The sequence below is a fragment of the Pseudoliparis swirei genome, chromosome 6 (genome assembly GCF_029220125.1).
Source record: "Pseudoliparis swirei isolate HS2019 ecotype Mariana Trench chromosome 6, NWPU_hadal_v1, whole genome shotgun sequence".
Classification (NCBI taxonomy): domain Eukaryota; kingdom Metazoa; phylum Chordata; class Actinopteri; order Perciformes; family Liparidae; genus Pseudoliparis; species Pseudoliparis swirei.
The window spans coordinates 14,481,005-14,504,461 of NC_079393.1; the positions used below are offsets into that span (position 1 = coordinate 14,481,005).

At 42.1% G+C, this 23,457-nt stretch overlaps 3 protein-coding genes across 13 annotated transcripts in view; 1 reads left to right on the top strand and 2 right to left on the bottom strand.

Moving 5' to 3' along the window:
- iqsec3b (IQ motif and Sec7 domain ArfGEF 3b) overlaps positions 1–5,074 on the bottom strand; it is a 28,538-nt gene extending 23,464 nt beyond the window's left edge. For all 4 annotated transcript variants that reach the window (XM_056417667.1, XM_056417666.1, XM_056417669.1 and 1 more), the window contains exons 1-2: positions 4,451–5,074; positions 196–270 (exon numbers count right to left, since the gene is read on the bottom strand). In XM_056417667.1, coding sequence (XP_056273642.1) covers positions 196–270; positions 4,451–4,974 — 599 coding nt within the window. In that variant the 5' untranslated portion in view covers positions 4,975–5,074. The remainder of the gene's footprint in view (positions 1–195; positions 271–4,450) is intronic.
- Positions 5,075–6,504: 1,430 nt separating this feature from the next.
- wash1 (WAS protein family homolog 1) lies at positions 6,505–14,589 on the top strand. Of its 2 annotated transcripts, XM_056416939.1 has the most exons (11): positions 6,505–6,607; positions 7,145–7,285; positions 8,429–8,540; positions 8,685–8,831; positions 11,847–11,983; positions 12,097–12,232; positions 12,355–12,550; positions 12,646–12,807; positions 13,033–13,191; positions 13,683–13,754; positions 13,847–14,589. In XM_056416939.1, the coding sequence occupies exons 1-11, from the start codon at positions 6,600–6,602 to the stop codon at positions 13,987–13,989; spliced, it is 1,413 nt and encodes a 470-aa protein (XP_056272914.1). In that variant the 5' UTR covers positions 6,505–6,599; the 3' UTR covers positions 13,990–14,589. The 2 variants fall into 2 exon arrangements, with proteins under 2 accessions (XP_056272914.1, XP_056272913.1); XM_056416938.1 differs by having other exon boundaries at positions 6,511–7,285.
- On the bottom strand, positions 14,582–23,281 carry ddx11 (DEAD/H (Asp-Glu-Ala-Asp/His) box helicase 11). 7 transcript variants are annotated; one of them, XM_056416934.1, is made up of 28 exons: positions 23,236–23,281; positions 22,643–22,785; positions 22,320–22,523; positions 22,137–22,223; positions 21,916–22,052; positions 21,765–21,822; positions 21,541–21,648; positions 21,002–21,089; positions 20,196–20,398; positions 19,970–20,044; positions 19,687–19,764; positions 19,552–19,598; positions 19,308–19,387; positions 19,149–19,190; positions 18,996–19,063; positions 18,865–18,903; positions 18,083–18,221; positions 17,506–17,637; positions 17,310–17,422; positions 17,156–17,228; positions 16,496–16,599; positions 16,245–16,394; positions 16,048–16,116; positions 15,866–15,966; positions 15,685–15,769; positions 15,516–15,591; positions 15,265–15,419; positions 14,582–15,168 (listed from the first exon to the last, which is right to left on the bottom strand). In XM_056416934.1, exons 1-28 carry the CDS (start codon positions 23,243–23,245, stop codon positions 15,136–15,138), a joined length of 2,697 nt encoding a protein of 898 aa, XP_056272909.1. In that variant the 5' UTR covers positions 23,246–23,281; the 3' UTR covers positions 14,582–15,135. The 7 variants fall into 7 exon arrangements, with proteins under 7 accessions (XP_056272909.1, XP_056272908.1, XP_056272907.1 ...); XM_056416933.1 differs by having other exon boundaries at positions 14,582–15,419; XM_056416932.1 differs by having other exon boundaries at positions 15,265–15,591.
- Between the last annotated feature and the right edge of the window lie 176 nt (positions 23,282–23,457).

Genomic DNA, 23,457 nt, shown 5'->3' on the forward strand with positions numbered 1-23,457 from the left:
GCGTCTCACGTCCATAAATACCCAAATTCCCACTTGCATACAGTTCTTTGCACGGACTAACAAGCATGATTCAAAGCCTGCGTGTGGACAGCTGGATGTATGTATACAGGATGTGTTCAATGGTTGAAAGAGCATACTGATGGAGACAAATAGTGGCATAAAGGTGACTATGATTGGCGTGTGACTCGGTCTTACCTGGATGAGCCGGTAGTGTCAGCCTCTGGATGCTCAGGGGCGGGGCAGCAAAACTGATGCAGCACGTTCTCGCTCCTGAAGGGCAGAAGAGAGACGAGGAGAGTTAAGCAAAGGGGGGAGGAAAGAGGAAAAGCAGACCTAATTGAAAGGACAGCATGTCATTCAGTTATTATTGTTGGTTGCTGGATGTGTGCCTTGTTTCCATATTCCTCCTTATGTTCATTCTTAGTCCAACATCCCAAAAGACACTGAAAGGCTCCCATTATACTCTTCTGAATTATTTCCATGGATTATGTTTACAATTTGGCACTGATCCCGTGGTAAAGACCCTATGTAGGTCAATTCAGGGCTGAGGACACTTAGATTGAGTGTGAGTATATGTGTGTGTATCCGGATGTGCTTGTCTACGCCTCCTCCTATCCAATTAATCAGATCTGTGGTGATTTAGCAGAATTCCCAATCTGGTCGGATGGTTACTCCAGCAATGTTTCCTGCACTGTCTCTTCTTATGTTCGCCTCTCTCATTTCTCCCTCATACATTTTACATTTACATTCATATTTTAAGCATCTTGCTGGTGCTCTTATCTAGAGCAATTTAGAGTGAGAAGAAAAAGAAGAAATAAAGAAAGGAAACAAGACACATCTTTTTTTCTTTTTTTTAATGTTGCATAGATTAACCCTTTGACCTTCTGAGCAGGACACCTTCCACCACCAGTGACAGGAAAATAAGAATATCATGACTTTAAAAAAAGTGTTTTTGTCATATCTTTTGTGAGTCTAGGTAAGATTAGGTGATTTCACAATGAGCTGAACGCATTCAGTTGACAGTGAATTGAATCTTCTTCTGTATTCTGACCTGAGCTCAGCTCAGCATATTGCTCGTGAGTCGTGACACAGACCCACAATGACAGGCAGTCAGAGCCTGTGCGAGGCTCGGGGTGACAATCCAAACTATAAAAATTTACTTTTTCTCGTCAAACTTCCACAAACTTAAAGGGTGAAGTTTTTTTTTTTATTTGCCTCTGATCAACACTCCTCACGGCTGGTTTCTATGAATAATGCTGCTTTATCTGTGCAGCACCTCTCACATGTTCGCATTCAGACACACGTAAAAGAAATACTGTATACCCATAAATCATTTGTTTTCCATTTAGCAGCGCTGCTGTTGTGGTTCTTGAGCCTGGTCTTAGAACTTTGAGAGCCTCTTTTTTCCCAGGTGAGGTCTTGAGTGCAGTACCTTCCTTTTTGGACTTAATTTATTATTATAAATGGATTAATTATCTATGCGAAATTTACAATATTTCTCTTAAGCTTTTGCCTTCTTTTAGCAGCTCACAGGGGTTAAAAAAATCCACCCCAAAAAATGTCATTACTTCACATTTGGTCATCTTTTGTTCGGTACATAAAGGTTTTTCTTGTATGAGATGAATTCATTTCCGTAATTTTAACTATTTGTTGAGTAAATGGATGTCTTTAATAATATCCTCTTTATAATCTATGTAATGTAACCTATAAATCAATGCAGTATAAATGTGCAGGAGTTCAGCTTCTCTGTGTTATAGGTTTTGGGGTCAAAAGGGGGTCAAAGTATTATCAGCAGCGCACCTGGTTGACAGAGAAAGAAGATCAAGCAATACACGTTACCTCGAATGTAAAAGCACTGAACTTGCAGAGACCGTTTTTGTTCACCCTCACAATAAGAGCTGAATTGTTTTGCCAGCCTGCTATGAAACAGTTCAGCCCTGAGGAAGAGGCCAGGCTGCTTAGGTCCCAGAGTGCATGCACACACTCACACAATCATACACACTAACACACACACTTAACGGGTCCATCCATCTGTCTGAACGAGACACACATAACGGCCATACAACTCCAACAATGCGAACAAAGAGAACAGGTGAATATTTCAACATTACATGGATCCTGCTGTCAGGCCATGTTCTCTCTCTCTCTCTCTCTCTGTGTGTGCCCCATCCTCCCTCACACAATCCCTCTCCTCTGTCCTGTTTTGTAAGAGTACTTTAAACGCAATGCTTTTTCATCTGCTAGTATCCAGTAGAGATTGTAAGGAAGAGGAAGGTTGACGTGAAACAAGATCTATTATATATAACTCTATTTGGACTCAAAACGTTGCCAGAACATTGTATGCACCTTCCACTGTGCCACAGGATGCCACGTGTCCCGATGTTGTCCAACCCATCTTTTTGTCTGCCAGCAAGATAGATAAACTGAGGAGACAGCAACCCGAAATGCTCCCTTTATATCATCTCTGGTTTGGTCTCTTCTTGTACCTGTCTCACTCTCTATGTACTGAAACCCCTCCCTATTCTCTCATCGCCACTTTCTCTGCCACTCCACCCCTACCCCCCTCATCTCTTTCTACCTCCTTCCCTTTCACTGGTCGACTCCAATTCCAGCCTTAAGCTCCTTCCTCTAGACACCTCAAGGGCTCCATCAAAGACAACGACTGAACATGCATCCCTCTCTCTCTTTATAGCCCTGTGCCTTTCTCTCTCCTGAGAATGGCTGATTACCGTTCGCTCCATGGGCTAAGTGGGGCAGATAGGAGGCTCAGCTGGAGAGAGACAGAAAATGAGTGGAGGAGAGGATCCTGTCTCTCAACCCATAGGACTCAAACACAATGCACACTCACAGCCAACCACACACAGCCCACAAGTCATGTATCTGCAGGGCAAAGAAAAATCGTCCCTAACGAGTTGGACAGCGATTTAGATAAATATATAAAGGCATAAGATGTGTAAAAGAAAGCAAGTGTGCACCCACACACGCATTGACACAGACATACCCCCCATACACACACACACACACACGGTTTTTAACATATGGCAACAGGAAAAGAAGAGGACAGATCTGATCTCCAGTCAGCTGCAGAGAGGATGCAGCAGACAATGACGTGAAGGTGAATCTGTGAAAATGCAAGTGAAACTCTGAGCTCCCCCTCACTTGCAAGCAGAACTACAAATCAGGTGTAGAGCTGCTGGTTTTATCCAGAGCGACTTATAATTACAGGACAGGTGAAGATGCAAGGTTGCATTCAAGGACACAAAGTCCTGCAGGTAAGAAGAAAGCTATTTTATAAACCACTTGCCCACACTGCTGCATGAACAACTGCTGGATGGTTTAGCTATGCTCCAGCTTTTATAATGACAATTAATCTATTTAAATTTGTTTCTTACCAGTTTAACTCATTTATATTAAGAACCAGTGGTGTTACGCAGATTCCTGTCAAATAATAACAGAGTTGCCGCTGAGTAAGCTCTCTAGAGGGTCAGGTTCCAAGCAAAGAGAGAGCAACAGGCACACATACACACACATGCAAACACACACCTCAAGACCAGGAAATGTAATGTGTGGCAGGTGAATCATTTACTCTAGGATCAATATCAACAACTCTTTTTTCCCCATAATGCATGTATCCCCTTCTGCACTCCTCTTCTCCTCTCAACTCCTCTGTTCTGAGTTGCTCCCATCAGTGGGGGAGGAGTCCCAGATAGACCAATCAGGACTCCTGCTGGGAAACAACTTATGAACTGAGCATAGGCGCGTGCACACAGAACAAGAACAATAGAGAAAGATAGGATTTCTCTCATTAAGCGATGTGCTGCACTATGAGGCTCTGGTGCCAAGCAGGGGTGCGTGCGTGCGCGCGCGCGCGCGTGTGTGTGTGTGACTTTGTGCACTTGTGCCTCATCTAACACAGCAACATCAGTAGCCCAGAGGTCCCGTGAGAGTTCACAGATCCCGTGCAGTAGCCTAATTAATAGAGAAACCAGCAGTGAGGCTGCTCCTGTCTCAAGCTGGCAGTGACCGCTGTGCAGAGCTATGTTTCCAGCACACACGCGCGCGCGCGCGCTCACAGACACGCACATGTATAGGCCTACTACAGCTGTTTGTTATGTAATGATTCAGTGTTCGTGATCCAGCTTCTCATTTTAATAATCCACCTCCTCTTCTGGCAGAGTCATACGTGTCCTCCGACATGTTATGGAATTTAAAAATGTGCAAGCTCCTTCTTCATTAGCCTCTCATTTTACAGTACACGCACATGCGCGCGTGCACGCTGGAAATTATACAGTTTTAGAAGAATATGCTATAGCCTACTTAAAAACGATGACGGATACAAGAGAGGCTAAGGAAATCGATTGATGCTATAGGTCGATTCGATACTGGAGGAAATGCGATACCATTTTAGGACAGCCACACACAAATGCGTACAGACATATTCTCTACTCACTCTGAATTCCTGGCCAGGGCCAGGGATTGACAAAGGGTTGTGGGGGTCATCAGAACCACAGAGCGGCAGCTTTGGAAACTTCCGCCGTTTTCCGGGTCACTGTCAACTGGGGAAACCGTAGACAGGTCGGCCGGGACCAGCTGCATGTCCCCCGGGTCCATAGGTTGGGGAGGCAACGGCTGGACAACCGGAGTCACCTCGACTTCTGCTGGTGCCGCTGCCTGGTCTGGCAGAGACCCCACACTGGTCTTTACCTGAGGGTCCTGGGGGTGGGGATGTTGATGAAAGCAGCTGGGGTCGGGGTGATGGTGATATTGGTGATGGTAAGGATGCTCCTGTTGTACCCTGACGTCCTGCAAGTGCCTATTCTCGCCGATGAGTTCGTCCACCCGTCGGTCCAGCGCCTCTATCCGGGAGCGCTGGGTCTGGATGAGACTCTGTTGGTTCTGGACGATGGTGGTGAGCTCCCGCAGGTACAGAATCGCCTGCACCGGATTTTCCAGCAGGCTGGAGCTCATCATCATACCCAAGACAGGAAGAAGGGTGAGAAGCAGAAAGCAGGAGCAGGACGTACGGATGGAGGAAAGAGGAGATAAATATAGTAAATATCTGTGATTGCGGATGAGAAAGTGAGATGTCCTTCCGCTCTCCTCGCCTTGATTCTGCTCGGCTGTGGATGAAGGTGCACCGACCGAGCTAGCCTCCGCTTCTCCGGTCGTTTCCCCCCCCCCACCCTCTCTCTCTCTCTCTCCCTCCCTCTCTCTCTCTCTCTCTCGCTCTCTCTCCCTCCCACTGCGCTGAGTGGTGCTGATGAGAGGAGCCAGATCCAGATGTGTCAGGAGGAAGAAAGGGAGGAGAGGCGCTGGCAGGCGGATGCGTCATTACGCACATGCTCAAGAAAGCTACAGAGCAAGCACGCACCCTGCAAGCTGTTCAAGGCCGGGGGCTCACATCTGAGCCCCTCTCCTATTCCTGGTGAAAGCATAGTTCGAAGATTTTCCACGCCATCCTCACAATAAGGAAACATATACACAAATTACAGTCTACATGTAAAAGAGAAAGAGAGGAAAAAGAAGCCAAGGCATATGATAATCATGCACATAAGTGTGGAAAGTCGCCCATACACTATACCTATAGTTACATTTTACATAATATCACCAGATCAGCAGCTCTATTGATGGTCTCTATGGTTTACATTTGAGCTTTGTTTATATATGTAATTGACAGTTCTAAGACTAATATATAATAGAAGAAATATATGCATTGATTAACAGGATGTGGAGGTATCCATCCAGTGGTAAGAATGTTGTTGGGCTGCAGTTAAGCAACAAAACGGATAATTCAGTAAATCAAGATAATAATCATCGTTGAGCAATACCATTTTTGGGAGGCACGGTATCTGAAACCCAATTATATGAGGTACAATGTAAATAACTTGGTTCCTGCTTAAGTAAACAAAACAAAAAACAAACGTATAGTTCGTAACAGTATTTTTATTCCACAGAAAGCCTATGGGATATTTCCTAGTTTGCAGATAATATTGGTGTATTATGCATATCCATATTTTCTTCCAATCAATGACATTTTACATAATTATTTTAATCATAAATTTGTGTTGTACCTTATACATGCAGTGTAAGGCCACTTCCACCATTTAAACTATACTCTGTAATCTTACCCAGTGTTTATTAGATTTTTTTTATTGGCAAGTGCTGATATAGACAATAGTACTACTATACTACTACTACTACTAATAATAATAATAATAATAATAATAATAATAATAATAATAATAATAATAATAACAATACTTTTTTAATGTTCTTGAGGCATACTATTTTATTGTTATCATTTTTATCTTGATCGAAAAAACAAAAGCGTCTTTGCCAAGTCTTGTAGGGCTACCTTTAACGTGAGCCAATAACTCAGATCACTCAAGTTGTACCAGTATTTCTAGTCAGAATTCAGACATTTCTGAGGGGACTTGAAGGCAACACTCCAACCTCGTAGAGGTCACGTGTCACATGTATGCGGAAGTACAGAATCGTTGCTTTCTGTCTGTTTGCGAAGCAGAAGACTCGGATGTTAGCACAGATTGCCTTGCTAACGTTACTAATTTTCTGTAACCGTTAACAAGTAAACAACACCCATGGTCATGTAAGACATACATTTTTACGAGACTGCATGTTGTTTTAATCTTCGTATTCCTAATTAAATGTGAATTGTTCGGTTGTTCAGATTATTTATTTTGCATGGACAGGCTTTCCGTTGACTGTCAATCTATTAGTTAGCTACATTATAGCGTATTGACCTATTTAGAATATATCTATTGTAAACAGTAATAGTGCGGGTTAATTTTTTCAGACCAACTTTAGTCAATTCACAGGTTAAACCGGAAAAATAACAAATCGACATCCAGTTGTGTATTTCAGCATTGTCACGTGAGAGTCAGGTGAGGTGGAGGAGTGGGTTAGCTCGAGATACTGGCTCTAAGGACCCTGATGACAGTTGTGTGGTGTTGGATCGAACAACAAGCATCACCGTGAGAGAGTTGGCTGACCCTTTGACTATCATTATTAACACACTTCTCTCCCAGTGTCTCTGTCATCACTGACAGATCGACGTGTGTGTGACCGCCACAAGCTGCCTCGTTATGATAATAAACGTCTTCTGTTCTGTGTTGTCACATACCAGGATGGCCCAGAAGCACTGCCTGGAGGGCCAGGTGTACTCCGTGCCTCTCATCCAGTCAGACCTGAGGAGAGAGGAGGCTATCCATCAGATAGCAGACACATTACTCTACTTGGAGACCATCTCGACGGATATCTTCAGAAGGCAAGGCCACGCACGCACACATGCACAGTCAGGTTTTCATGGCTTTTGGGGACATTACCTGAAGACTTACCATAGCCGCACATATATGTATATAAGAAGCCTAACCCTAATCATAAACTAAGTCTGTAGCCTGCATTGTAATGATTTACAAATGTCCCCACAAGACGGCACACACACAAGAGCTAGAGCTTGGGATGGACGTGGGAAAACCAATGCCCAACGACTACATGTATGATAGCATGTTAACATCATGGTAACATGCTTTGGATCTTGTAGTGGTGTAAATAGGATTTGCTAATGTATTGATTTATTTGTAAGAAGATTTATCAAATAATCAGTTGTAGTGATACGAGTTAAATATTTTTGTAATTTAGAACATATTTTTACTCTTCAGCTCTTCACAAATATGAAGTAGTTTAGCCTGTATTGCTCTGTGTTTAAGGTAACTTTGAATTATATAATATATTATATAATATAAATAATATTTGCCATTATTTCTGCAATTTTACTCAAATGAAATAAATAACCAACTTAATTCTTAATTGAGAGAGTGGAGGTACATCTATTGTAGTGATCATATTTATATTAATTTTGTAATAATAATTCTTTCATTTTTTTGTGAAGTAAAGTATAAAATGCCTGAAAGTACTGCATTGTAAGTGTTGACACAACAAGGGGGGTAACCCCAAAAAAAGGTTGTTAAAATCAAAGCATCTGTTCCAAGTTTTAATTGACATGAAATAACTTTGTATTTAATGGATTGCAGTCAAATCCATATTTTAAGCTGCATTTTATGCGACAGCACCTGTTTCAGAACAGATGGTCCTGTCCTGTAACTACATTTAATTTATTAACTCAATTGTTTTGCCAATATAAGCTTGTGATAGATGACATGTTAGTAATTAGATGATTGATATGAAATTATTAATAGAGTTCAGAAACAGCTGTGTTATACTTGCCCATCATCTTTATTAATTCATTCATTGGATTAAGGAACTGCAACGTGCATATACAGAATGAAATGTGGAATAGGATGTCTGAAGTTACGCACTCCTCTATATTCAATCGTGTTATATGGTGTTAGAAATATCTTCCTCTGTATGTCCATAATCATGTTGCTGTGTATGTGTGTGTTGCTTCCAGGGTGTCTGACAGTGTAGAGAAGAACCGCCGCCAGCTGCAGCGTGTAACTGACCGGATCAGACTCGCTCAGGCCCGTGTCAACAAGATCAAAGGCAGCAAGAAGGCCACCAAGGTAACAAAGTACCTCCAATTTGGCTGGTAGCTTTATACTTTGCACCTATGATACACAATAGGGACACACTCCAGTGACGAGACCATGAAAGCAATAATTAGCTTTGTGTCTCTCAGTTATATCAGTGCTTTTCTTTTTGTTTAGGTCTTCTCCAGTGCCAAGTACCCGGCTCCAGATCGACTTCAGGATTACTCATCTATTTTTATTGAGGCTATAGACCCTTCCTCACAAAATCGTCCCCGACAAAGGATACAGAATAAACTCAGACCCTTTGATGAGAAGGCCTTGCAGGTAAGATAATTGCATTAACATGTTGCTGACACAAGGCAACAATACAACAGTGTTACCTGTTAACCCTCCTGTTATGTTCGTTTTTTACATACAGCCGTGATGTTCCCGGGTCAATTTGACCCGGTTAATGTTGAATCATCCAAAAGTGGTCAGAAACCCAAAAATTCTAAAAACTATAGTTTGTACATCATCACCAACAACATTACTAACAATTAAATCAGTTTTTAGTGGAATTGAGTTATTTACCCCTCCATAGATCAGAGTTCAATCAGGAGCACTCACTCGTTTTAATGAAAAATACATGTTCAAACAATTTTTTAGGAACATTGAAAGAATCTAAATCTAAATTGCATTAGTCTACCATAACATATATGTTCTAAATTTTATTTGCATTTTGTAAAAAAAAATTTCATGGGGTGTTGTAGATAAATAGAGATGAGACACCTGTGCTGTTCAGGGTCATAATGACCCGCCCACTAAAAATCAAGCCAAATGAGTCATAAAGGATTTGTATTGAAAGTAAACTTTAGTTATGTTTATTTTTAGTGTTAAGATGCATAAATTATATGATAAAAGATGACCAAAGGCCAGCACACAGTCATCCTCTTGGTGCAGTCGTATGTATCTGCAGAGTGTAATGTTGTAGGACTGCTCAGCAACCATTTTGTATGTTTGGCCCTCCCCTGCTAAGGCGTGCGTGGAGTTTTCCCGCAAGGAAAAATAAAGGTTCCCGTCAAAATAGTATCTGTATTTCTCCCAAAGCTGGGGTCGTTAGAAAGAGAATGCGTGTGGGTCTGAGATTGGGATGAGACAGGGTGTGTGTCTCTCCCAGTCAGACAGACAGTATATTAGAAGTACTATACTACATATGTTTTAGTTGTGACATGAAAGAAACCCTCACATTAGTGTCCCATGTCCAATAAAGGTGTATTTAGGGGTAAAGTTAGGAGATGATAAACATTGTTTAGTCTGTAAAGTGTGCTTCTCATGTAGGGTGATGGGCACACAGCAGCATAGAGATGGTTCCCATAACAACCACCTGATTCTTTTGTTTGAAGTTTGAAATGTGTACAACTTTATATATGGGGTTGTGAACGGGGTGTGTGTGTGCTGATATGTGTGTTTGTGTGTGTGTTGATATGTGTGGTTGTGAGTGTGCTGATATGTGTGTTTGTGTGTGTGTTGGTGTCTGTGCGCGCGTGTGTTAGTGTGTGTGTTGGTGTGAGTGTGTGTGTTGAAACTTGGTGGGAGGGAGTAAGAAAGACTGTCCTACATTTACAAAGAAAGAAATAGTCTAAACGTGACTCTTCTGATGACTTTTAGCCTTCATTTTCACAGCCGGGTCAAATTGACCCGGGAACATCATCTCTGTTATATAAACCTGCAGGGGGGGGTTGCAAATACATGATATTTATTTATTTATTTATTTTACGTTGATTACACTAAATAAGGTAAGCAGAAGAAGTTTTATACAGAAAGAGTACTTAGAAGTATTTTTCCTAGATTTTCAAACTTTGATACGGGTCAATTTGACCCGCAACATAACAGGAGGGTTAAGAGAGCCGTGGTTTCACAAAGTGTTCTCTGTCTCGAGGCCCATGAGCCATAGTGCTGTTACTAAAAAAGACAAGAACGTGTAATAGAAGCATGATAGAGGTATGGCCTCTAAAACTCTGGGTTAAAAAAAGGATACATGGAGGCATGATTCATTTCCATTTCCAAGGCTTTTTATCTTATTCCTTAACATTTTGAGGCAGCTCTCTCTCTGGTCATACGAGGACAGGAGTGCTTAGAGCTGAAGTTTCGACTCCCATGACCCCCTCAGTATGTATGCAGGAGTTAAGAGCTTTTCCTCCATGGTCTATTTTTCTGCACCCTGGGATTTCTTTCTTTTATATATATATTTGATATACATATATCTTTTTATATATTTTCCTGGGGGGGATGAGCAGTGTGATTCCTCAATAATTGAAATATACTCTTCAGTTCACTTTGATTTGTTTTGTAAATGGCGGTCAGCACCTCTTTCTGCCAGTGCATGCACTCTGTTTCCGGTGTCCTGCCACAGTGAAAGTGGACACTGGAGACCGAGTGGTGCGAAGCATTAGCTGAGCCTGAGGGCAAAACACAGAGTCTGTGTCCAAACCCTTAACTATGAGCGCTGATAGAAGGAACCTAAAGTCTATTCTTTCCCAGGGAGGCTGGGCTCACCGTTATGAATGTGAATAATGATCTGCCTACCTCAAAACAGAACAGGGGAAGGCGCCCCATCAGATCTTCAGGTTGACCAAACTAAAACTGACACAATCTCTTTTAACGTATGCTTCACCCGTTTGTGTTACTATCTGCATGCACGGCTATTTTTTTGTTAAATGAACCCAGATTTTCTAGCAAAAACAGCAGTTTTTCTCATCATCCTTATTCTTAAAGAATAATGTATCACTCAAGCAGCACCGATAAGCTTTCATCCATGTCAGTGTCGATTCTCACTCACAGAGATTTAAATAGCCAACTGACATCCATTTGATGACATGTTACACAGGAAGAGAGCACATCAGGCCGATCACATGAGCTCCTCATTCTTTGCTCCACAGGTGATGCTTGATTAGGAGGTAAAAAGAAGTCGACGTGTAGAAGTGTGCGTGCGTGCGCACACGGCTCAGCACCGGCTCCTGCATTATTTATTGTGAACACCACAGTTCTTCTATTACCATTTCAGGAAACTTTACAAAAAACAGCATATTTTCTGCTGTGTCTGCTTGGTCCTGCAAATGTGTTGTTCCCTTTGTGGGAGTGTCTGTGTATTTGTCAGAGAGGGAAAACGGGGAGAAATGAAAACAGTGCTCCTCCTTTATTTCTCTGGTGCACACATGCATTACTCAATATCCCCCAGAGGCAATGTCCCGTGCATGTGTCTGCATGCAGGAGCACTTTGGTGGCATTTGTGTTATTCAAGATTTATTTGACATTTTACAGATCTGCCTTTTGCTCTATATCTGTGTGTCTTCTCTTCAGGAGAAATTGCTGTATTTCCCAGTGTGTGTGAGCAAGAAGAAGAAGTCTGAGGATGAGACGGAGGAGGGGCTCGGCAGTCTGCCACGCAACATCTCATCCGTCAGCTCACTGTTGCTCTTTAATACTACAGAGAACCTGTGAGCACACACACACACACACACACACACACACGAATAGACAGAGATGCTTACTGTAAACACAAATGATCTAAATCTCTTCTTCATATCTGTGGCTTTGTGTGCTTTTGAAGATATAAGAAGTATGTGTTCCTTGATCCTCTGGCGGGAGCAGTGACAAAAACTCACAGAACACTCGAGACAGAAAAAGAAGAGAAGCCTTTTGATGCGCCGTTGTCCATCACAAAGAGGGAACAACTGGATAGACAGGTACCTCGAACACCCCTCCAACCAAACACAATTTTAATTTGACTTATTGTATATGAAGGATTGGTATGGATGTATTAATGATGCAATGTTTGTCTCTGATCGAATGGTTTTCTCTCGAACAGACGGCAGAGTCTTATTTCTATGTGCCAGACCTGGGTCAGGTGCCCGAGATAGATGTGCCATCCTACCTGCCTGACCTTCCAGGCATCGCAGATGACCTCTCTTACAGCGCCGACCTCGGACCCGGCTTTGCCCCATCAGGACCCACACACTACATCCCTGATCTGCCCACTTTTGCCGAGGAGAGCGATGCACATGGTACACACACACACACAGACACACACGCACTCACACACACACAGTTTAGTTTGTTTTAAAAGCTGATATAGACTTTTCATCTCTTTCTTTTCAAGCTTCTCAGCTCCAATCTAGTGTTCCACCTCCTCCACCACCTCCCCCTCCTCCTGAGCCTGCCCTCGCTCCTGCCATTCCTGCAGGAGCTCCCCCTCCTCCCCCGCCTCCTCCGCCTCTTCCTGTTGACGGCCCCACAGAAGTCTCACGAGCACCAAGCTCAGGTTTGTCTCACGCATGCAACTCCAATCTTCTTCTGGCTACACACGACAGACTTGGAGGAATATGATGGAGGTCGACAGTGTATTAAAGTGGTGAAACTGCCACTTCCTCACACACACACACACACACTGAGAAACCCTGATCACTCTCTTGCATTCCATTGTTTGTATTGGCAGCAATGAGCTTAAAGCAAGACCCTGCCAGCCCTGACTGTCCCCTGTTTGCAGGCCCGGTGTCTCGTGCTTCCACCGGTGCGTCTGTGCCGCCGGACGGCCGTGCTAATCTCCTGGAGTCCATCCGCAACGCCGGAGGCATCGGCAAGGCCAAGTTACGCGACGTCCAAGAGCGCAAGATGGAGAAGAAGAAACAGAAAGAGCAAGAGCAAGGTGTCCGATTTTTTGAATGTGGATGTAGTTCTGCTCTTGTTTTCTTAAGTTTAACACAATGCAGCTTTCACGATGAGAAAGACATGCAATCGATGCACAGCGTGACCAATTCCTAGTTGTTACACTGCACGTCAGTATGTGAGCATTTGTGTATACATCTCATGGTTATCATCACACTCCTTGTCTTTGTGACCTTCACTTCATAAATGGCACCTTTATTAAAAGGTTGACATGGTTATAGCTGTATTTAAAGTTGTTTTGAGTTTATTCATATCAGACAGCATGTCATTCAGAAAGCCTTCATTTCCAGTTGGCTGGCCAGCTCACAAACTAACATTTCATATGTAGAGCTGATTATACTCGATAACAAGTCTTCTTGTGATTACATACTCCACTTGGGAATGATTGAAACCATTTCACTGCTCCAATTATAAATTTGAAGAAATACTGATATTATGATGCTGTACTAACTGCATGTCTTTGTCTCACAGCAGTGGGAGCAGCATCTAGTGGTGGAGACTTCATGTCTGATCTCTTCAACAAACTCTCCATGCGAAGGAAAGGTAAGGATCCCTTTTATATCAAATTAGAAAATACTATTGAAAATACTGATGAAAGTGGGTACAGTAAGTAAGGTGTCCTATTCCCCATGTAGGCATATCTGGTAAGGGTCCAGCCGGTGGGGATACAGGGGAAACTCCCAGTGGTACTAGCGGTGCATTTGCCAGGATGTCGGATGTCATCCCACCACTTCCTGCTCCACATGCGACAACAGACGATGATGACTGGGAAGCTTAACGTGCTGGACAATGAACACTTAAAGGGCCAGTGTGTAGGATTTGGTGGCTCCGAGTGGTGACGTTGCAGATCTGGAAATCCTCTGGTTTACCAAACGTATATGAGAACGTTGGCCGACACAAAACTGTGAATGGCCTCACCTAGAGCCAGTGTTTGGTTTGTCCATTCTGGGCTACTGTAGAAAATACATGACTGTGCAAAAGAGTGAAGAGGATGTAGATGTAAACGGCTCATTCTAAGGTAATGACAACAATGTTCTTACTTTTAGGTTGATTACACAACAATAAAAAAACTCAGACTAATATTAATAATATTACACACTGGTCCTTTAAAGCACTGATAATGAAAGCATTCAATAGTTCTGCATAATATTGTGTAGACTGGACATTTTCCTCCTATCACGTGACAATATTTTTAACTTTCAGTGTAAAATGAACAATAATTGGCAGCATATTAAGTGCATTGGTTTGTTTAACTAATTTACAAAACAATAATAAATAATATAATAATAAAACAGTTTATTGATAATTATTGTAAAACAATTTCATTAAATCAAACAAGCGTCATTCAAACATTCATAAAAACCATGGAACCATTTTACCAATGTCTTTTATTCATTTTTGCATTACATAACACTTAACATTAAATGCTTTCAATATGTAACATTCTTTACGTCCCATAGATTCCCAAGTCGACGCTTTGTCTGTTGTCTGCTTAGAAGCTACTTCAGTAATTCATCTCAACATAATGAATTTAAAAATAACCGACAGTGCAGGACTGATATACACGAGTCGATTTGAGAAATGCCCCTGTGGCCTTTGTCTGCAGTGTGACATCATGTTCTTCACTTCAACCAGAGATGTTGGAAAATAAATGGAAGCTGAAAAGTTAAATACACCAACTGTGGTGCACTGAAAACAAACTGCTCCACTGGTTGACCCTTGACCTTCTGCCAGGAGCACTTCGGTCTGACAGCTTCTAAATGTTCAAGAATGTAAACGCAAGTAAAAGAGGCAGAGGCCTTGTTGTGATAATTATTAGAGGTCCTCTAATTATCTTATAGTATTTTTGGGGTGCTAATGTTCCCTCGAAGTTCTTCCCAACCTCGCTCTTTGGACATGTCAGTTGAGCTCAGTGGAAGAGACGCTACACTTGCTGCTTCTTCTTCTCCAGGAAGAACTAGGAAAGAAGAATTTACAGACAACATATGAATATATTTTTGGAACAACTCAGGAGTTTGTTGTGTGTGGATTCATGAGCGGATTTGTTTCTCACCTTCCGTAAGGCAGCAAAAGCAGTGCCAAAAGTTGTGTGTGTGCTGGTGCGGCTTTTTATCCACGTTGGTAGTTTGGAGAGGGTCGCGGGTCGAGCGTAGCGTCGGTCACACATCACAATGGCGGAATAGTCGCCACGGTGACGGATAGCTCTTCCTTTGGGCAGATTAAGTCCAATACATATGAATACCGATCGTACTATCTTACCAACTATGGAATCGGTAATTATTGTAAATGTTATTGCATCGTTACCGATGGATTGATTGACAGCCTTCATGCAGAGGTTTTCTATAAGGGCTTGGCCAGGGCTCCTCCCTCCACTGTGAGGCTAAACAAACAGAAATAAACACGCCTGTGACCTTGTGCTGGTTTTGACAGGTTTGTGGATACAGTGAAGACTTCTGACAATTAAAAGTCTCACCAGGTGTTTATCGAGGTAGGACATCTTTTCCTGCAGCTCTGGGGATTTGATGTTGGGATATGGCATTCCCACCATCACTACACACCTGTCATCACATGCACACAGAAAAGAGCATTTAGTATCGTGTGCTTTAGACCGCCTGCGACTGCCGGCTGTCGATGTGCTCGTGGATAACACACACCTGCCAAGGTCATCGGAAAAATTGATGCCCTCGCTCATCTTTCCTCCGACGACACAGAACAGCAACGCTCCTGTGAGCCCGCCAGCGTCCACAGCACACCTCTATCGGAAGGTAATGAGACATGGAAATAGTAACACGCAAACGCCCTTGACGAACCGATTACCAATGGTGCTGATGTTTACCTGGATACAGCGGGAGAACTCACTCAGCACCTGCTCCACCTGGTTGGCTTTCTTTGGCTCCTGGAAGATCTGAGAAAGTAATCATGATAGATGAGCGACAGCATGGAAAAGCCCCTTTAAGAACGATTCCCTTAAAATAGTATACCACCAATGTGGGAAAGGCTTTTTGGTGGTGGTGGTGGTGGGGGGGAGAGTACCTTCTTCTTATTAGCCAGACGGGTCAGAGCACCGCTGGCCTCCCAGTGAGAAACGATGCGCCTCGAGTACTCGTAAGAAGGGAAGAAGCACACGACCCCGCCCGGGACCACGTTACAGATGTTGGAGAGAATGCGCCCCGTCTCGTCCATCTGGCAACGGAAACCCATTTGCAGTATGCTGGTGTAAACAACGCAGCTATCTTCGATGATATTACAGCAAACGACTTAATAAAATAATGTGTGTGTGTTACCATGCGTGGAGAGTCTCTGTTTTGGAAAGTATAATCCAGCTCCTGACCGGAGGGACCGCTGCACAGGACGAGGGGAAGAATGTTCTCGGGAGGAATTACATGACCTACAAGTGAATTTAATACAACACAAACATTCAATTATTGTACATGATCAAATTTTTAAAAAATGCCAGATACAATAGAATTATGGCAGCCTACGTATGAATAGTTAAGATCATTTTAGTTGTGTTCAAACTTCATATAGAACTTTTAAGATTGAGGACAAAGTAAGAATTCAAATCTTTAATTTGTTGTGCCAGTGCCACAGTCATACAAGTGTGGTCCATGTGGCTTCTGATGAAACAATCTTACGAGTTTAAATAGCATAAACATGTTAAATGACAGGCAACAAATGTTCTCTTCAACCGATACTAACACAGTGTTTGTATACAAGGGATAGACAATCCACAGTTTGGTTCACAAAATGGCAATTTTTTTTAAAACGTCTTCTAAGGTCGGAAAATTAGGCCGGTTGTCATTTGAGTTCTTGTCAAGCATTATATTATTCATCAAAAATTCCCCATGGCAGAAATATTGATAAACGCATTACTAAGAGTGAGAAAGCCTTACACTGGAGAAACTCGACAAAGTACTGCGGTGTTTTAAAAATGGGCCACTCACCACAGGAGAACTCAGTGATGCGCTCCTCTCCCACTCCGGCAGAAAACAACAGCTCTTGTTTGAAGTCTGAAAACTACAAATCACATCTTTCAGAATGATACAAACTGACACAGCAAAGGCTGAGTTTATTTTTGGTGGAGTCATAGAGACTTGCAGGCTGCATGGTTCCTCCTGCGATGATAACTGCTCTGCACTGCTTCAGCACCTCGGCGAAGTGGACCGCTGGGTTCAACAGCAGGAACTTGACACTGCCCTCTGACAGAGTACCTGGACATGAAACAGGGAGGGATTGTTTGTAATAACACTTTCATTACAGTCCTTTATTAGGAGTTACTCTTTTTAAACGGTACCTTGTCTGTGCACCAATACTCTGCCATCCGTGTTGCTGTTGGTGAGAGCCATGAAGAAAACCTCCACTTGCATCATGGGAGACGTAGACAGAACTTTCTCTGCTTCTGACCCCTGCTGGCCCGCTGAGGAAACTGCACACATGGGGGCAGGTGGAGGAGATAAATAATGAACCGTGGTGAACAACCACCAGAGGAATGCTACATTGCTCAGTGTCTGTTGATTGAAGGGTTAACCCACAGTATCTACACATACAGCTTGACATGCACATCTTTGAAGCAACATGCTTTTTGCAGTTTGATAACAACATACTTGATATCTTTTCTCTTGCCTGTGCATTTTACAAACAAAGAGATGTGAGAATGTTTGTTGGTATCGTCTGTAAATGTGTAGACAGTCAGTGTAAAGTTGTAAAATGTCAATACAGAGGAGAGTGAATTTCAGTAAATGTTCAGATCTGTGACAGCCAACGTTTCCAGAAATTAAGCATCTTAAGTTCAGGATCTCATTTATTTCAGTAAATGACTTGTCTGCAATAATGATGTTCCTCATGGGTGACATAAAAATCCTCCCTCTGACCTGGCGCATTGACCTGGGTGCTCTGCAGTGTTTGAAGGTATCGGGTTAGGCCCTCTGTGCGCCGGTTCTCCTTGTTAGAGCTGCTCGGAGTGTGCAGACTCACACCTGATCCTGCGTACTTCTCCACAAAGCCCACCAGCTGCAAAGAGAAGACACTTGTGAGATTCATAGGATATTACAGTGGCTCTCTCAATATTTATGGGGCCAAAATCTAGACATACATACAGGACTGTCTCAGAAAATTAGAATATTGTGATAAAGTTCTTTATTTTCTGTAATGCAATTAAAAAAACAAAAATGTCATTCTGGATTCATTACAAATCAACTGAAATATTGCAAGCCTTTTATTCTTTTAATATTGCTGATTATGGCTTACAGCTTAAGAAAACTCTAAAATCCTATCTCATAAAATTTGAATATTTCCTCAGACCAAGTTAAAAAAAAGATTTATAACAGCAAAACAAAATCAAACATTTGAAAATGTGTTTCCAGGTGTTTCGAGTTAATTAGACGATTCAAGTGATTTGTTTAATACCCTACTAGTATACTTTTTCATGATATTCTAATATTTAGAAATAGGATATTTGAGTTTTCTTAAACTGTAAACCATAATCAGCAATATTAAAGGAATAAAAGGCTTGCAATATTTCAGTTGATTTGTAATGAATCCAGAATGCATGACATTTTTGTTTTTTTAATTGCATTACAGAAAATAAAGAACTTTATCACAATTTTCTGAGACAGTCCTGTATATATATATATTATTTGTTTTAAACACTTACTTTTCTGCTAATCATGCTCTTCTCAAAGTATCTCTGTAACTGAAGGGAGTGACATTGAATGCATCAGTTTACAGTTTGGGAATGGTATTTTGCCATGATTTAGATTTGTTTTTAAAAACCCTTTCAACTACCTTAAACAAGTTGATATTGTCGATCTGAGCCTTAAAGAGGAAGTTGTTGATGGTGTGCAGTTCGGTTTCTAAAAGATAAGGAAACAGGACTGACTGGTTGGTAATTTCTCGCTGGAGGTGTATTGAGTGTTTATGTATTTATTATCTGCCAACCTGTTTGTGTCATCTGACTCTGTGGATTCTGCCCCACTTTACCTGCAAGGATCACATTTAAATAATCATTTGAAATGCCTCGCAATTTTCTCACCGACCCTTGTTGCAGACTGGCAGTCATCAATAATTAAAAGGTAATTTCAGCTCAAACACGCTCACCTCCCAGCACCCGGACAAGCCCTTCAATCACAAACAGAATCTGTTTGATGTACATCAGGTTCTTTGCCTTCAGTCTGCTCCTGGTGTAGAAACATAAACATCAAGAATCAGGAAATCAAACTAAAAAGAAAGAATTCTGTCTGCACTTATGTCCTTTGGTTTCCTCGGCAACCGTTCATCTGAACTGCACTAATACAATATTGAATTTGTGGGTGAATGCATTTTTGAGTGTGTATAACCTCACTTATAGCGGTCTGCATACTGGGTGAGCTGTGAGTGGGCACGGCAAAGCTAGAGAAGAGTCACAAATTGGTATATTGCAGCGAGTATGCGTAATTTAAATTTACATTTTTGTACATGAGGTGCATGATGGTGTTACCTGTGCTCCAGTGATCTCTGCGCTGTGTATACTGGAGAGTGTGTCACTAAGATTGTGAGCTTCATCTATGATCACCACCTGTAAAAACATTAAGAAGAATATAATAATAATAATAATAATCATCATGAACACAAACACCTCACAATCATCGTGCGTTTACTTTTTTTATTATTGCTATGTTACAGAGGTTACGGAGGGTAAACTTTGCGAAGAAATGTGTTCCATAATAATACTCACAATTGATGGACAGCTAAATAGTCATCGTAATAATAGATAGTCCTACCTGTCCCTTTAGCTGGACCCCTGCTGCCCTCCTTGTGGCCTCATGCAGCAACATCTGATAGGGCAACACCACCAACTGTGCAGACATGATAAACATACACAATACCAATTCAAACTAAAACTCCAATCTGCTTCCCAAAAGTTCACGAATATATAAAAAGGCACTTAAGAACTTTAGGAACAAGGCACAGGAATGAATAAACAGAGTGGGAAGACGGCAGTGTTACCTGTGCAGAGGGAACAGCGAGGCGAGTGGCGTAGTATGGACATGCATGTGTTTCCCTTCCCAGCTTCAGCATCTGCTCAATATCGTGGACTGTCCCCAGAACGCTGTCCCTCATCTGCTGCAGTGCTGGCGCTTTATGATAGGGACACACGGCCTTTGCTGGGCCTCGCTTGCGTTTAGCACCTTCTTCATGATGTGGCTTCGCTACAAAATGGCAGAATGGGCAGCATTGTAAGCAAAACAAGTCTTATTTATTTGTTATGTTTTAACCCTCCTGTTACCTTTACATTTACTAACATACAGTATTTTACCCTCGGGGTCAATTTGACCCCAGCAATTAAAACCTCCAGAAAATTATTAGAATTAATATTGTTTCCCAAGTTTAAGTGTGAGGTACTTTATGTTTGTTTGTTGACTACCTAAATAGCCCTTTAAATATATAAAAAAGTAGATATTTCTTATATGTTTGACACGGTGAAAAACAGCCTGGGGTCAAATTGACCCCAAGGAACACCGACATTAAACATTGAATGGGGTCAAATTGACCCGAAAGGTAACAGGAGGGTTAAGACAGCTCTTGGGTTTGGCTGCATATTCTGATTTGTGGTATGTTTTTTTGTTGTCTGTCTAATGTTGTTGTTTGACTGGAACTCATTGTTATTGCTTTCTCTCTTGGACCAGGTACATTTCATTCTTAAAGCTTTTCTGGGTTTAAATAAAGATTTTTAAATGACAATTCTCTCACGATTTGGAAATGTTGGTCTGTGAGATCAGCAGTGCCGGAGCTAGTGTGTGAGGGGCTCTCACCATGTTTGTTCTTCTGCATCTCCACGCAGCGGTCGTTAATGCGCTGGATGCTGCCCAGGCGAAGCACCTCTTCGTTGATACACAGATTCTGGAAAGTACACCATTTTATGTTTGCTGGGCAAAACCTGTCAGATGTCAATGTTAACAATCATGTTTAAATGATTGAATTCAAGTAACGATTCCAAGCTGTGTGGGATGACCTGCCGATGTAAGGATTTTGAACTTCTGTTTTTTTTTATCAGATGTATTCAATGTTTTTATCCCTGTAATCGCATTTTTGTAATTATCCTTGTAAATAGAAAATACAATTAATAAAGGTAAACATAACTATTATGGAATTGGTTCTTTTGGAAATTTCTCCATGGAACCAGACAGACTGCTGTGGATCATTCTGGAAGTCTGTAGCAGACAACACACACATAAAGCTTCTTTTTTTTACTTAATTATATCAGTGTTCACAATGGATACCAAATATACCTAAATCTAACCCTTTCACCACTAGTCTTGGTGTGTGTGTGTATACGGGTGTGTACACATACCTGCCGTGAGCCCAGTGTGACCAGACTGATGTTCTTGCTGAAGGGGCTCTTTTGAACCTCATGGACAAATTGGGCCAACTGGGAGTGTGTGCGACTGCAGTAGTAAATCTGAGAACATGCACATGTATACAGCTTCACTTCAGGGTGACGTGGGACACACATTATCATTATGCTTTACATCCTCATAGTTATTAGAGTTGTAATGTGATAAGTCTCTCTCACACCTTATTTACATGTTCTTCAACCAGCTCGTCGTCAGTGTCATCCTCAGCCCCACGAAACCTGAGCATGAGAGAAAAACACTCCCTGCTGTCATTTTCTGTCACACCATTGGATAGGATTGGTAGCCAATGAATAATCAATGGATTTGCTCACCTGCTCCTGGTCTTTGACTCATCGTCACTCTCATATTCTGCAATGACAAGCTCCTCGTCTTCTTGATCGCCTTGTGCCTCGGTCTCTTCCTCTTTGCTGAGGTGGAGCAATTTGAATGCTTCTTCCTCTTCACAGCTCTATAGATACATACATGTATTAATACGAGGTAGTAGAGACTCAACTTGCTGTGGTTGTAAATGCCACTGTGCAGGATCACTTACTTTTCTTTTCATTGCATACTTAAGTTGAACATTGTTTCTGATCATTTCTAATTTTTCTTCTCTCGTCTTTCTTTTCAATTCTTCTTCCTGACATAAAAACACCCCATAATAGTCAAAAGATGAGCAGGTGAGATGTCAAAGTACACGCCAAAGAACACATATGAAATACATTAATATTTTTACCTTCAACTTTGACACCAAGTCACGTTCTGCCTTCTTGTGAACAAAATCAGTGATCCAGTCCGGCTCTGCTGAGGAGCTCGGGGCAGAGGACGTGGAGAGAGATGCTTCTCCTTCATGCAGCAGAGCAGCTGTCTTCTGCCTGCTCTTCTCCTCATGGTCTGTGAGCCAGCTCAGCGCTCCACATATTAGACTCAGAGACTTGCCCTGAGTTGAAGGACATGCATATGTTAAAAACACTAAATTATCAAGAAATCGAATGGCTCTTGCTGTACATCTCTCATATATAACCGACACACACACACACACACACACACACAACACACCGTTCCAGTCGGACTTTCAAAGATTCCCACTTTGCCCTGGTCAAGTGTCTTGTACAGTGCCTGCATGAACTGCTCCTGGATGTCATAGGGCTGGTAGGGAAATGGAAACTGGGCCCTGCCATTCTCCATGTTCGTGAACCCCCCTGGAAGAGGACATGACGGTTAACAAAGGAGCTCCTTGATCAGCTGAACAGCACAGTGTGTTTAGACTGGCTCGCGTTAGCAACAAGCTTCCCCTCCTGATAGTGATGTTGTGTCTAACACGACAAACCCAGGCAGCCGCTTCATTCTGCTTTCGTTCAGGTCAATCTAACGTTGCATTATCAAAGTCCTGACGGATTTCTGATTCCCCTTTACCTCGTTTTACTACAGCGACGTAATCACCATTTAAATAAAGAACGTTTCAATCCGTAGAACTAACGTTCGCTAACTTTCATGTTATGTCTACGTGCTCACGTGTCATGTTAAAGCTTGTCACTGCGAGCTTTCGAGTTCCCTTGAAAGGAAATATTTATTGTTAGCTCTCTTGAATCCATGGCTCGCTAACTTATTACCGATCCCCTTCTTACGATTGCCATATAACAACTACTTACCCGCAGACATTCCTCAGAAAATGTACTTTGTGTGATTATGTTAAACTCCCGGCCATTCAACAACCGCGCCAATACGCAGCAGTGAGGACGGATTCTGACCAATAGGGAGGAAGATAAAACAAGGAGCGCTTGTTTTATTGTTCTGCTGTGCTTGCGTGTTCGGGGTTATGTGCACTTATTACCTATAGGTTTCCTTTAACGCGGGACCATTTAGTTATTACA

Excerpts from the sequence above, each read along its gene's own strand:
- wash1 (XM_056416938.1), top strand. The coding sequence starts at position 7,104 with ATGATAATAAACGTCTTCTGTTCTGTGTTGTCACATACCAGGATGGCC. Across the intron at positions 12,233-12,354 it reads GGGAACAACTGGATAGACAG|ACGGCAGAGTCTTATTTCTA; the intron begins GTACCTCGAACA and ends TCTCTCGAACAG. Across the intron at positions 12,551-12,645 it reads CGAGGAGAGCGATGCACATG|CTTCTCAGCTCCAATCTAGT; the intron begins GTACACACACAC and ends TTTCTTTTCAAG.
- ddx11 (XM_056416930.1), bottom strand. Across the intron at positions 22,524-22,642 it reads TTGAAAGTCCGACTGGAACG|GGCAAGTCTCTGAGTCTAAT; the intron begins GTGTGTTGTGTG and ends CCTTCAACTCAG. Across the intron at positions 18,904-18,995 it reads ACAATATCAACTTGTTTAAG|TTACAGAGATACTTTGAGAA; the intron begins GTAGTTGAAAGG and ends CACTCCCTTCAG.